This window comes from Hetaerina americana, unplaced genomic scaffold (assembly GCF_022747635.1).
Source record: "Hetaerina americana unplaced genomic scaffold, ioHetAmer1.1.p SCAF_92, whole genome shotgun sequence".
NCBI classification, from domain to species: Eukaryota; Metazoa; Arthropoda; class Insecta; order Odonata; family Calopterygidae; genus Hetaerina; species Hetaerina americana.
The window spans coordinates 267,501-282,127 of NW_027287561.1; the positions used below are offsets into that span (position 1 = coordinate 267,501).

Sequence of the window (14,627 nt, forward strand, 5' to 3'; positions counted from 1 at the left end):
AAGGGGACACAGAATTTGTAGTGACCCTGATTCCCTTGATTATTTCCTTTCAAGTCTACACTGTTCCCTCCTAAAAAGAGGTTATCCCGAATCCCTCCTGAACAAAAGAATCCGAAAACATGCGTACACTCCCAAACCTTCCTCCACCGCAGAACCCCACCCTCTCTCAATTTGCACTACATACTTCCCGGGCTTAGAATCTATACGATCAATCCTGAAAGACCTCTACCCTATCCTAAAAAATCATAATGCCACCGCCAACCTTTTTCCCAAATGCCCCTCAGTTACTTTCAAACGCCCCGCCAACCTATCCGATCTCCTCAAATCAACAAATCCACTCCTTAAATCCCCAACCCGTCCTAAAACCACTCCAACGCCTTGCAATAAACCCAGATGTAAAACATGCCCTATTTTCAAAACCAAAATCCCATCCCTCTCCCACCCGCTTTTTAACTCTCTCCCACCAATTCCCTCCTCTACTTGCACTTCTAGCAATGTAGTGTACCTTCTGAAGTGCCAACTGTGCCCTGCCTATTATATTGGGCAAACCACCACATCCCTCAATATCAGAATCAACAACCACCGAGCCTCATGCAAAAACTCTTCCTTCATTGACATGCTCCCTATCCCCAAACACGCCTCCGAACACAACACTCCCTTTGATAAATGCTATAGTGTATCAATCATAGCATCCCTCCCACCCTCTGATCCTCCTCTGAAACTGAAAACACTAGAGCAATCCTTCATCTGGCTTTTGGAGTCCTGGAACTGGCCAGGAATCAATATTAGGCACTAATTACCCTGTTCTAATTATATTTTCATCCCCCTTCCACCCCCATCACCTTCTACATTTTCCCCACCCTTCTAACGCTGCCCCTCCAAACCCGTCCCTTCGGAATTCCCTCCCCACCTTCCCCTTCCATCCATCGCACCAGCCCTCGTATTCCCTTCAGTTCTGTCCCTCTCCTCCTTGATAAAGGTGGCAACGACCACCGAAAATTCGAAAAATAGTGAGTCTCTTTTTTTGTGTGTTTCTGTGTTTTTGTCTGTGTCCACTAGTGCTAAGTGTTATACATTATTATTCACGTCCGTGAGTCTTTCAAAAAGTGTTATATATATATATATACATACATACATATATATGTACATATGTGTGTATGTGTGTGTATATGTATATGTGTGTATATGTATATATATGTATATGTGTGTATATGTATATATATATATGTATATATATATATATATATGTATATATATATGTATATGTGTGTATATGTATATTTATATATATATATATATTTATATAAATGTGTGTATATACATACATATATATGTATGTATATATATATGTACTCTAAGGTCTTTTCAAAAAGTATTGCGAATTCTGAATTTTAGCAGGTTACGTTTATTTGATATTTTGTGGTGTTATGTATGGTACTTATGTCTCTCCCTTATGCCAAAAAGTTTGGTCATTTCGAATGTTCCGTTAATTGTTGAAAGCTGTTTTGCTAGGATGTGTTTTGACTTGTCTTAGATTTTGCCTCATCCAAATAATGGATCAAAGAAATTGTATCAAATTTTGAGTAAAAACGAAATTAAGTGCGTGGATGCATTCTGAATGTTGACTGTGGCATATGGAGAAGCTACCTAGGACCGAAGCAATGTTTACTGGGGGTACAAAATGTTCTCAGAGGGTCGAGAAGATGTGAAGGACGAAGAGTGTGCCGGATTCCTGAGCACATCAACAAAAGACGAAAACATTGATGAAGTGAAGAATATAGTATTGGCCAATCGTCGAATCACAGTTTAAGAAGTTGTTGAAGAGCTAAACATATCTATTGGCTCATGCCATTCGATTCTTACCAATGATGATGGGCATGACGGGTCGCCGCAAAATTCATTCCAAAATTGCTTAATTTCGACCAAAAACAGCAATGCATTTACATGGCTAATGAGGGGCTGGACTCTGTCGGCAATGAGCCAAATTTGCTCCAGACGGTCATAACTGGCAACGAATATATATAGTAATTCTCACAGCAGAACAATACATAAAATTCAGCCAAAATACCAAAATTGAAGATACCATTGAAAGGATAAAATTTTGAGAGTAGGGAATAGATAATGCAAAAGGTGAGAGTAGAGATGAACACTATTCAGCCTTTCACAAATATTTTCAGATGTGGAAAAATCAGAGGGCCAACTGTGCATGGAAGAGCAACGGGTCACAGGGTATGGGATTAGGGTCCAACTCTCATCATATAAGTAATATATTTTTCTTGGCCAAGGGCATGCTATCTTTCAGACCACCCTTTTACATACAAACACTCATGGCACATGATTGCCTCAGGCATTCTAATGTTGAGTCTGGTCCTATGTCAAAATTTATAATATAAAAATCTTGAGAAGTACAAGTTCGGCATTTGCCATAAAATCACTGCATCAATTTATACAACAGGTAAACAAAAAAGTTAAAATTTACTTAAGAGTTCCCCATACCAATTTTCAATAGACATAAAAATCACCATTATCAATAAATTTCTGGTTTGGATAGCATGGACTCAGTGAATTAAAAAATTTCAAACATTTTTAATTGGTTATAAATCAGGGTGATAGATATTCCTCAATATACAAGTAACATTTGACATGAGTTTCTCTTAATACGCATACATTTGTGCCAAAAAACCAAAGTTAGCTCTTTTTTCATCATTTAAACTAAAGAAAGAATGTACCAGCCCAAATTTTAATCAGTCTCTTCACATTCAACCATAAAATAAGCAACTTTCTTCCAAAACTCACCAACTATTGAAGTCTGAGTTCCTCGCTCAGTCAGCCCTCTTGCACCGACAGACATGGCCCCTATCCGCTCCTTAAGCCTCTCCACCTCTGCCTTGGCTGCAACAGCCATATCATGCTCTGCAAGTTTCTCTTTCTCACAAGTCTTGCGCATATCTTTCTCAGCTTCAAGTGCACCTTTCAAGGTGGAATTCTCCACGGCTGCAATGCGCACTGCTTCCCTCTCTGCATCTATCTGCCTACGCAGCATTGTGATCTCTTTGCGCAACTCTTCCAACCTAGCCTCAAGCCTGCACCGCCCTTCCCCTTCACTGCGCTCAAAGCTTGCACGTATTGCTTCCAAATTGGTCATCAACAGCGTCTGGCCTCTCCTCTCCCGCTCCAGGGACTCCCTTTCCTTCACCAGGCGAGCCTCTGACTCCCTCAGCAGTTGACACTCGGAATAAAGGTTCTCAAGACGTACTTCGGCCCTAGATAATTTAGACTGTGCCTCAAAAGCCATCTGTAAACATTAATAAACCTCATTGTAACTAATTACATCATCTGAGTACGAAAGTTAACATGCAGTATTACTTTCAGTAGAATAATAAGAGAATTTGTTGTCTCAGGCATAACTTTGTGGAATTAAAAAGTCAATTATTTCATTAGATTTGAATAATAAGAGCTTAAACCACATAACAAAATCACTCACTACACCCAGTTCACATTATTAACAATGGTGTAATTAGAAACAGTACTTAGCTGATTCTAAGATTTTTCTGGATGAAATGTTGATTGCTTTGGGCATTTTACCATAAGTGTTAGACAGTAAGTGAATAAGAGAAGAATATCCAGAATTCCATATGGATCAGAAAAGCCCATGAGATTGCAAGTTACTGACATTTTTCCCTCACTTCTTGCTTCAGGCAAGATAAAATTGAGTGATTAGCATAGCAGCTTTTGTGGCATACATACATGCTATTAAATGCTTAATTTCACCATGAATATGATTACGGAAATTTCATAAGACATATCTTTTAAAACACACGGCCAGCATCGTCACATCCACCTTCAGAAGGTTGTCCAAGGTACCCCTAAGCAGATACCAGTGACACTTTCACAGAATCCTTGGTCAGGCATTATAAGCAGTTAAACAAATAAAAAAGAATATTTATCCATGAAAATTTGGTTCCTGACATATCACCAACATGGCCACTAGATACTGCTGATGAAAACGACTTTTTTAAATTCACTTAAAAAACTAACTTTCTCACAGCACTTCCTCCATTATTTGCATTGAATGTATATAATTCTTGTATAACTGCCTCCCCTCATGACCATTTGTGCCAGAGACGGCATCTGGCCTTGTCTGAAACAGTTCAGTCTTGTCTCCAGCATCTCCCTCAGTGAACCTCATCCAAAGCAGTTAACTTCACTTCCAGTTCCTAGGATGGTACAATATTAGCTTAGATGCTATAAATGTTTAGGGCAAGGCGACTTTTACCTTATGCACTTACTCTATTTTCTATTTCAAGAGTGCCCCCTGTTTTGTCAGTCAATAATATTCCTAAGATATTTGAACATTCACTTTTTCAAAATACACAATCTAAAACAATGAGGGTTCCAAGTGTTCAAAATGCATGAATTAAGAGAGTCCAAAATACACACATTTTGTTTTCGAGTCATTGATTTTTAGTTATACTTTCTGGGTTTTTTGATGTTTATATTCTTGTTACTTATTTCAGATATTTGGTTTCTGTCAATATGACCATGCCATCTCTATAAATAACTGATATCTATTGACCACTTTGTACTCCAATGTTAGTTAACCACCCCACTCTCTTCAATGCTGCTCCTTGTGCTAAGTTAAAAAATAAAGGAGAGGCCATCAATCCATCCCTATATGCCCCCAATTTTTACTTTAAAAATAAAGGACATTCATATTCACATTTAATTTTGCCCTTGGAATCCCATAACTATTAAGTTTGATATTCTTATTAGTTTTTTGATATAGCACACAGCTCTCCAACTCATCCCATGTTTATTCTAAGTCGGCATACGATTTCTTTCCCTACACTTTGACCTTCTCAACTGCATATTTTTGATGCAATTTTCATATTTTCTCATTCAACACCACAATGCATCAACTATATCAAACCTAGGTGGTGGCCCATACCACATTCCACTCCTCTTAAGCTGTGCATGGTTTTACTACTCATTTTATGCCTGTGGCCCGCAAACCCAGGGACTTATAAGATTTATTTGTAAGAGAATTAGGAGTGCTTAACATCCAACAATTTAATTTCATGCTCTTAGATGTAGGACATTACCTGAATAATACTAACTATATTTTATTACAATTATAATGAAAATCATAAAGAAATCCTTTATTAATATGCAAGCAAGCCATAAAACTAATGGACCAAAGCAAGAAAATTATAAACTAAGGCTAGAGATGACTCAGTTTCTTAGATCTCACCCACTGCTTAGTGTTTCCATCAATACCATCATATACTATCATACCAAGGTACTTTCAAACATCACCATCCACTGACCAGCATTAACTAAGATTAGAGAGATACACATTGAAATAAAACAGTATTATCTTCCTGTGCCCTCCCACACATTTTTTGAAAAAGTAAATATAAACTTGAACGTTGATGGTTTAATGTTATTTTCTGAGCAACAAAATAATCCTGTGCACCCACTTGCTTAAAGCATGCATTGAGAGGATTTAAGCAGAAAGATGTTTTTGAACATCCCCATTTCTTCTCCTTTATACAAGGTATACAGATACTATTTATTTAATAATCCTCTTCAGGATGCGGTTCTGATTTTAGCAGCCTATCTTTATACATCCCATGTTTCTGCACATGTTGAATGACTCATAATACTGAGTGATCACTGTGGGTAGCATACCTAGGCCTACATATTATGCACCGATTTACGTTACATGTTAATCATAAGACAATAAACAATACCTTGGAAACTACTATAATGAGAACCTTTTTATACAACATTATTGTATCAAATTTAGGGAAGATAACCACATTAATGAGCACTTACATCTTTCAAATGCAATATTGTCTGCTCATGCTTCACAATGGTAGAATTGTAGGCTTGATTCTTCTTTTCAAGGGCATCAATCTGAGTTCGGTATGACTGGGTGTTTTCTTGCAATATCTTGAACCGCTCATCATTGAACTCAGCCAATGAAGCATATTTGCTGTTTTGGATCCTAAAATACAAACATATTGGGGATGGACTTCAAAGGACTTCAAAATCATCCAGAATACAAACAAAATAATATCTAATGAAACATTAGATAAACACCACAAATCAAATTCAAAGATGCATTATCACAATACATGATATCTGAAAGCATCAACGGCAAGCTTTCTCAAAGACTTGTCTTCTTTCAAGTCAGATATCTCCATTAATGTTTCATGAGTCCATATTTCAATTGACTTTATTACAAAATCATGCAATTGTATGACCCCCTTCAATTTTCACTCAAACCAAGCCAACCCCTTTGCCATGGCCTTTCTATAACTTCATTACAATCCTAAACCAAGCTAATTACTTACTTACAGTTCAAGATCTTCTTCATTCTGATCCATACATTCAAACACAAAATATCCCAATATCTTAATGGTATCAACAGTCATCAAATCAAGTTTTAGCCTGGTAAACTCAAAACTTAACTTTTCCCTCAATGTCTATAATCTTCCCCCTCCTTAAAACACTTTTGTCACCCATAAATTCATAAAACCAATTACTAGACGTGACAAATAGTTTCTGCCATAAACTCATCGACCTACCTGATAGTACCTTGGCTAATAAAATAATTTAAAGCATTAAGTTTTTCTAACAAATTCTCTCCAACAAAATTCCATTGAACTGATGCTTAAAATCAAATATTTAAACTTTTAAAGACTAGGAAATCCTTGCCTCTGTCAGTGCTAAAATTTATTCTGCAATACCTCCATTAATAAAACTCTTGCCTTCCTTAGAGCCTGCTGAAATCAATGACTAAACTTACAACGAGCAAAAAAAAAGAGCTGAACTATGGCTATAAAATTTTGAGAGCACTGTCAAATTCTTTTAACTACTTCCCACCCGCTTGCTTTTATTTCGGCGGCATTGATGATGAAATTTAACATCTTTGCCCCTGAATTTAACATCTTCGTCATTGAAGACTATCTACCTGACTTAAATAATGTTTCCCCATCCATTACGTCCACGGCAAAAATGAAATCCAACAATTCCCTACCCTTCCCAGACACTTTTAATTAAAGAAGCGCTCTGATAATTAATGGAAATACAAAATATTTTCAAAATAATCACATTTATACCTTTGGATCCTTGCAGATTCCTTCCACTGCTATAAATGTACACACCATCTAATTTCAATATAACTTGACAAACATGCCTCTTGCAAATAATTTCAATAGAGAGAAAACATAAAGAGATCACCCTGATTGAACACACAAAGACAAGTTACCAGACTATGTGCTAGACCTTGATATGTATGCAGTTCTTGGGCATATCCAAAATCCACCCACCCCTCCCTCCCCCTTCTCACTTGACCCTTTCCTTCTCTCCCATGATCTGCAGGGCAGTCATTCCATAACCATTCTTTGCCTGACAAAGATGACCCGCGATTGAAATGGCATTGCGTCTCCCTCTTTTATCTGCTCACTCTTCTTAAAATGCCTTTCATCCCTCACCACCCACTCTTACCTGCCACCACACCACATCCCTAACTCAGTGAGACCACCTGATATGCTCAACCTCTTGAATATACAATATTTGTCTTCCTCACAAGCTCCTTCAATTCCTTTACATTACCTAACAGTTTAATCTCTTGAAATTACCCATAAATTTGATTTACATACCTCAGTGCAGATATTTCTTTTTTGAGTGTCTCATGCTCTTCTGTCATAAGTTTGTTGGTGATTTTAGCTTCCTTGGAATAGTTGTCATATTCTTCCTGCAGCTGTTTCAAAGCATTTTTGGACTCGATAAGTTTAGCATTAAGCTGAAACAAAAAACTACAATAAGCAACAATCCATTAAAAAAGGAGGGATAATTAAATCATATAGCTTTAAAAAATTGGTTATATTCATGGTAAAAGCAATACTAAACCTCATTCACTTCCTGAGAGCCCATGTCAGCACCAGCCAATGGCCCGAGTGGTGTAGATGTGGTCATTTTTGTTGTCAGAACTTTCTGTTTGTAAGAAATCATTGAGGGAATTAAAGAACACCACACCTATGCAGAAGATTAAGTGTTGGAAATATGTTTTGCTAAGTAATAAGCAATAAATAAACTGCAAAATAAACAAATAATTAAAATACAATCCACAGTTAAAAAATCTAATTAGGGTTTTCCCAGTAGCATGTACATTTTTTCAAGTCCTAATCCAAATACGTTTAAATAATTACAGCTGGTACCATTTAATTCCAACTGGTATCTCCAACAAAATACCACAACTAAAATATTTGTCCAAGTAAACAACAGTCAAATCAACCAGAAAATGAAGGTCAAAAAATAACTTTCCTAAGAAAATGCAAAAATTACATCAAAAAATATTTTATTCCTATTGAGAGCACTGGATTCACTCGCTATATCTTGCATATCTTTTATGCAAAGACATTCAACACAGAAGCGTAAGATATGTGCTATATATCTGAGACAATTGTGAACCATATTCAATTATCAGAGCTTGCAAATATTCTTTAAATGGTTCAAAAGAGTTGCAATCAGCACTTGTGATACACCTTCATTGCAAATAAATGCCTCCAAACATGCATGGCCAACCAACATCTACTTGCACTGCAGTTCACCATATTCAAGTTTTTGGCAAGTTCTATATGCTGCATCTTTATGTCAGTGTCATGTATTTCTACTTCATGTCATTGATCTATATACCGTTTGGAACAGTTATTTAAGAATATGCCACAATTATTGTTATCCCTATATATTACAAAAACATTACTTATTACAGCTAAAAATTTACTTATTACAACTACAGAAGTTTTTCTTTTTTTAATTCTATGAGCTGACTCTGCAAACTTCATACCGCCAAACAATCAATGAAAGGTTTAGTTATAACATTTATAAATCAAGAATGGCTGTACCGATTTTAATCATATTTGACTTGTTATAATGATATAAGAAAAAACATTCAATAAAAATACAAAAATAAGTATTACAATGGCTTGTCAGAAAGATATTTTCTTTATTCAATTGGTAGACAACTGTTTCGCCCCCAGTCCAGGAGACGTCTTCAGGTCGAAGTGATGTGCGTTGCGTTTTGGCCGCTATATATAGGAGACGCTGGCTCGCCGGGAGCTCTCTGATTGGCTCTTTCTTGACGGCGAATGGGGATCACCCTTTACCAAGTGGAGGTCAGGGTGTAGCTGTCCTCTCAGTTGAAGTGGTATGGATTTTTTATTATGACTAGATTCTGGATTTTTATTATGATGGGATTCTGACCAAGGAACAGAGCGAGAAGAAACCTGAAAAAGAAAAACCAGCGGCATATGCTACCATCCCGTATGTCGCCGGAACGGTATTCCCGGAAATCAGCATGGATTCAGTAAAATCATTGTGCCACCAAAGCATCTTGAGTCATTACGCAGATCTTTCAATGTCTGGTCAAGTGCTTTCAATGCGCGTTTATGCGCCATTGTGCATTCGTCCCATATGATTTTAGATGCTACTAAAATTTTGGCCATTGCGAACTGTTTCGAAATGTTACATTACACCTGCTCTGAATTTTGTAGGTTTAACAGAAATTTTAACGCTGAATGAGCCATGTGGCATCCTTCCAACAATGTGGCCGCTATGCCAGAAGAAGAAACTGCTATCATAATGTCCGATCTCGCAAGAACAGTTTTCAAAAGCAATGATACTCGTATGAATGTCTTCCCAGTTCCACCAGGGGCATCCAGGAAAGATAAGCCACCATTCTCATCATCAATTGCCTTCATTAATGTATCATATACTTCCTTCTTTTGGGGGTTAAGCAGGGGTACATTTGCTTGTGCTGATTATGTTCTGAAGCTGAATTGCATTATGGGTTTGTTGGGAAAGGTTAGATCTTCTGCGTCGTGGCATAATAATATGAAGCAAACAAATTGGCTGGTAACCTAAATGTTTGTTTGTTGTCTCTGTTTTGTTTACAGACACTATATTGACGTGTCAACTCGAGCTGGGCTTAGCTCGAATTTACTCGAGTTGAGTTCTCAACAATTCTCTTAACGTTTTTAATATTGTTACATAGCTCAGTCATTAAATTGCTAGAAACAAAACAAATCATTCATAAGATATTACGATATGATACTTTAACGATATTTTAAGAGCTATTCTGGGCTGAGACTAATCCAAAAAACCAAATATAATTGAAATCGGTACAGCCATTCTAACTTCACCAATAAACTGCCGCTCAAGAGGTAACAAATGTCTTCAATCAACAGCAAAGTCTGGTTATGCATCTCCTCATTTTCATCCATTCCAAGGATTTCTTGAACTTACACAAATTCCATGTAAAATGTCTTCTGACAGGTCACGTGGATTGGATGGGAAGCATGTCGAAAGGATGTTAGCAAATAATGTGCGTATCTGACTTGGAGATGCAGAAATAGGTGCTTCAGCCATTGCAGTGTCCCAAATGACAGGAAGCGCGTCACCTTTCTTGCGACGTTAAAATTTCTGCGATGAAGCGATGCGATACGATATTTAATGATACGATATTATGATACAATACTTTTAAGATATTTTAATGGAGAACCATGTCGCCCTGCTTCCGATGCTGCAATTTCTTTAATGAAATAATACAATATTTTATGATAGGATACTTTTAATTTGTTCATAAACCCAGGTATCCTTAACCGAGTCCCTGTAACCCTGTGAAGGATTCCACCCTGGGTTTGGGTGTTTGTGTCTGTAGTTGGTCACTGGCGAGGAACTATTATTCCCGCAAGCTACTACGGAATGTTATTCTGGTTGAGAGGTTGTGGTCAGCCACTGTCGTGAAATTTCTTTTCCCACAAACCATCGCAACAATTTTCATTACGAGACGGATGATGCAGAAGAAGAGCATCAGTAGAACGTACATCCGCATCACCAGGAACCACGTCACCTTGCTTCCGACGTTGAAATTTCTTCAATGATGCGATACGATTAGATATTTTAAGAAACGATATTACGATATGATTCCACATTTTATGATACGATATTACGATACAATACTTTAACAATATATAAATGGCCATTCTGCTATTCTGGGTTAAGACGAATCCAAAAAACCAAATACCATTGAAATGGATGATACGATAAGATAATTTACGATACGATACTTTTGCGATATTTTAATGGTTATTCTGCTACTCTGGGCTGAGATGAATTCAAAAAACCATATATTGTTAAAATCAACAATACGATATTTTTCAGATATTTTAATGGTTATTCTGCTATTCTGGAATGAGTCTCATCGAAAAAACAAAACTTTATGAATATCGGTTCAGCCGTTCCAATTATAAATGGTGTAACTAACACGATTTACAACTTTCTTTAATATATACATACATATATTACGTGAGTCATTTGAAAACTTTCAGACATCAACATGAAGATGGCAACACTCTACAACAAAAGTTTGGGAATGTGTTTGCGAATGCATTGAAAGGTTCTCATGAAACTTTCAGTCACTTCGGACACTCGGTCGTTCGACAATCTTAAGAGTGTTATTGTGAGGGTTTTTGTGAAAATGAAAAATTTGGGCATTGTTCTGACATTGAATATTGGTTTTTGAATGGTAATACCCCTATGCAAAACAAAGACGTGTTTGATGATGTGTAAGGGTTGGACTCTGCAGTATCATTTAAGACTGTGATATTTTGGGCAGCTAAATTCAAACATGGCTGTGCCAGCTTGCCTGCTCCATTGTAAAAACTCGAAAAAGATCACCAAATGGCACTGAAAGACTAAAGAATTATGGTTTGAGAGATAGTGGAGGCTATGGGCATATTGAAAGAATTCTTTGTCACATATTGACTGGAGAATTGGACCTGTGTTGGGTGCTGCGTTTGCTCACTTGAGACCAAAAATTCATTCAAATGAACATTTCCAAGGCCCTCTTGGAGAGGTTTAAGCAAAGCGAGTTAGATTTTTTGCATCGATTCATAACTTGGATGCACAACTTAAATCTTTGTGATGAGAGAATAGTCAAAACAGAGGAAAATAGACAAATGGTGAACCTGCTCCGAAAGAGGCGAACATGGTTCCATCCGCAGGTAAAGTGATGGCGACTTTATTTTGGGATAGTCACAGATTTGTATCCATCGATTATCTTCAAAAAGGGAAAACAATAACAGGAGAGTAATACACATCATTACTTGACATACAAAAGGCAGAAATTGCAAAGAAAATGACTACATTTGAAGAAGAAAGTGCCTTTCCATCGGGGTAACACACCTGCTCACACTTTCGCATGTAAAACCTTAAGGCTACTGACAAAAAAATGGACAATATGTACATTTTAACCAGCATAAAGACATTGGAGACATGAACATACTTTAATTTCAATAGGCAAATCAGAAATGCACAATATGTAGCAGCAGCATAAGAATGACACAGACCAATTAAATGCAACAATTGCACAGTGTAAAAATCATTCGCCTTGCCCAGGATTCAAACCCGGATCCCTCGATGTCTGGTCGAGTGCTTTAGCCAGTTAACCTATCGAGGCATCCTCTTAAACTCTGAATTTTGGGGGCTTAAAAGGAACAAGATATTGTGACGAAATACCGTACAAACAATGTCACAGGCATTTGTAGCCGTGCAGGAAGCCCCACAGTCTTCGAAGTTAATGCCAACTTTAAACACTTAGGTGGTTTGCACCTTTGGCATATTCAAAAAAACTGCAGTAGATGCCGCAAAAGATACTTTTATTGGAGCCATCCACTAATATGCATTTCAATGCAACTAGGACAAGGGATCCAGGTTTGAATCCCGGTCAAGGCAAATGATTTTTACACTAAAATTATAGCATTGAAATGCATATTAGCGGATGACTCTAATAAAAGTTACTGTTGCAGCATCTCCCGCAGTTCCTAGGAATCTGATAAATTAAATTTGCACAGCAAACATTTCAAATTATGCAACTGGATTTCATATTTTCTTGAATTACTAATACATTTGCATTCTTCATTTACTTATAAAATGCAGATGGAAAATTTTCCCATTAATAAATCAGAAATGTCTTCACATTATTCTCCATCTTACCGACTGAAACAATACATCTACGAGTATAATGCAACATTTTCCACTAATAGACCCATACCTTGAAAGGCTGCGGAGTAGCGAGTTGATCCATTTTTGAATGAAGTAGACTGCCTTCAGTGGCAACAATGTCAACATCAGGTGATTCACCATCACCAGCACCTCTCACGTCATCAATCCCTCCTACTTGCTGCAGGTACAGCACACGATACATATCCCTCTGACGGCCAAGGGATTCAAGCATCTTACGACTATTTCCCTCCGACTCTTTCAAGTCCTCCAGTTGCCTTGTAGCCCTTTCCAGGCTTTCCTAAAAACATAGTGACATCAGTGATGATTCTTGGAACAGGAACAAGCTTTTCATTTATTTTTAAGTTAACTTTTAAAGTGCATAATTTTTTCAGTACACTTCAACTGAGAACTTTGGTGAAATTGAATTATTTATTTAAGAGGTAATTTTGATAGGAAAATAGAAAAACAATGAATGTTGGACATAAAACTGTAATTGCAATAATAATAATAAATTGAACGCATTAATTTTTGTTAGCATCATTACCATAGCAGTATTTCAGAATTACATTGCATACTATTAAGGGCAATTATTCCATTTAGAATTGTTTATTATTTTACATACACAATATGACTTTGCATTCAAACATAAAAAGACCTATCATATAAATCAAATCCATTACGGATACAAAGTATATCCAGTTATAGCTTATTTAGGAGTCTAAATAGACCATGCCTCTATTTTGTTCCAAGCAATCTGTGTTCTTCATTATATATTGGTGTTCAGTGGTTTTGACTGAATGCACTAAGAACTAAACAAACTTCTCTCAGTAGCACAACCAGCTTCAGCTAAGAGCAATCTCTAACAGAATTTACCTTGAAATTATATATCTGTGATTTTTCCTCACACCTCTGCTAAATACCACCTATTAATGTGTGGATCCTATGAAGTACAAATTAAGTAGAAATTAAGTGAATGACTTGATTAGTACTGGGGTATGTTGGGCATTTTTTTGACAATCTTTTTGAACTAATATCGTCATTGTATTTACACTAGCTTATACTACCTTGATCAAAAATTTCCCGGAATTTATTCAGAAAATTAAAAATACAAGTTTATTCATCTAAATCTATATTGTCCCCTTCAAAGTAATCCCCATCGACTGCAACACACTTAGGCCAGCGCTTGATCCAATCCTCGAAACATTTTTTATATTCGGTTTTCGGTATGTCCATCAGTGCTTCCTGCGATTTTTCCATTACTTCCTCTCGGCTGCTAAAACGCGTTCCCCGTAATGGTTTTTTAACTCGATTGAACAGAAAGAAGTCACAGGGAGCCAAATCAGGTGAATTCGGTGGCTGTTGGATGGTATTTGTTGCATTTTTCGTCAAAAAATTACGAATAATGATAGCACTGTGCGACGGTGCGTTATCATGGTGCAAAATCCACGAGTTTTCTGCCCACATTTCTGGTCTCTTTCGGCGAATTGCTTCACGCAAACGTCTCATAACGCCCAAATAATACTCTTTGTTTACTGTCTGGCCTTCTGGCAAAA

At 37.0% G+C, this 14,627-nt stretch overlaps 1 protein-coding gene across 3 annotated transcripts in view; it reads right to left on the reverse strand.

Annotated features, from left to right (window-relative positions):
* The window catches only part of Mgtor (nuclear basket protein megator), a 160,327-nt gene that overhangs the window by 117,908 nt on the left and 27,792 nt on the right, over positions 1 to 14,627 (reverse strand). For all 3 annotated transcript variants that reach the window (XM_071598245.1, XM_071598243.1, XM_071598246.1), the window contains exons 10-14: positions 13,124 to 13,372; positions 7,921 to 8,004; positions 7,671 to 7,813; positions 5,839 to 6,010; positions 2,797 to 3,295 (exon numbers count right to left, since the gene is read on the reverse strand). In XM_071598245.1, the coding sequence (XP_071454346.1) occupies positions 2,797 to 3,295; positions 5,839 to 6,010; positions 7,671 to 7,813; positions 7,921 to 8,004; positions 13,124 to 13,372 (1,147 nt within the window). The remainder of the gene's footprint in view (positions 1 to 2,796; positions 3,296 to 5,838; positions 6,011 to 7,670; positions 7,814 to 7,920; positions 8,005 to 13,123; positions 13,373 to 14,627) is intronic.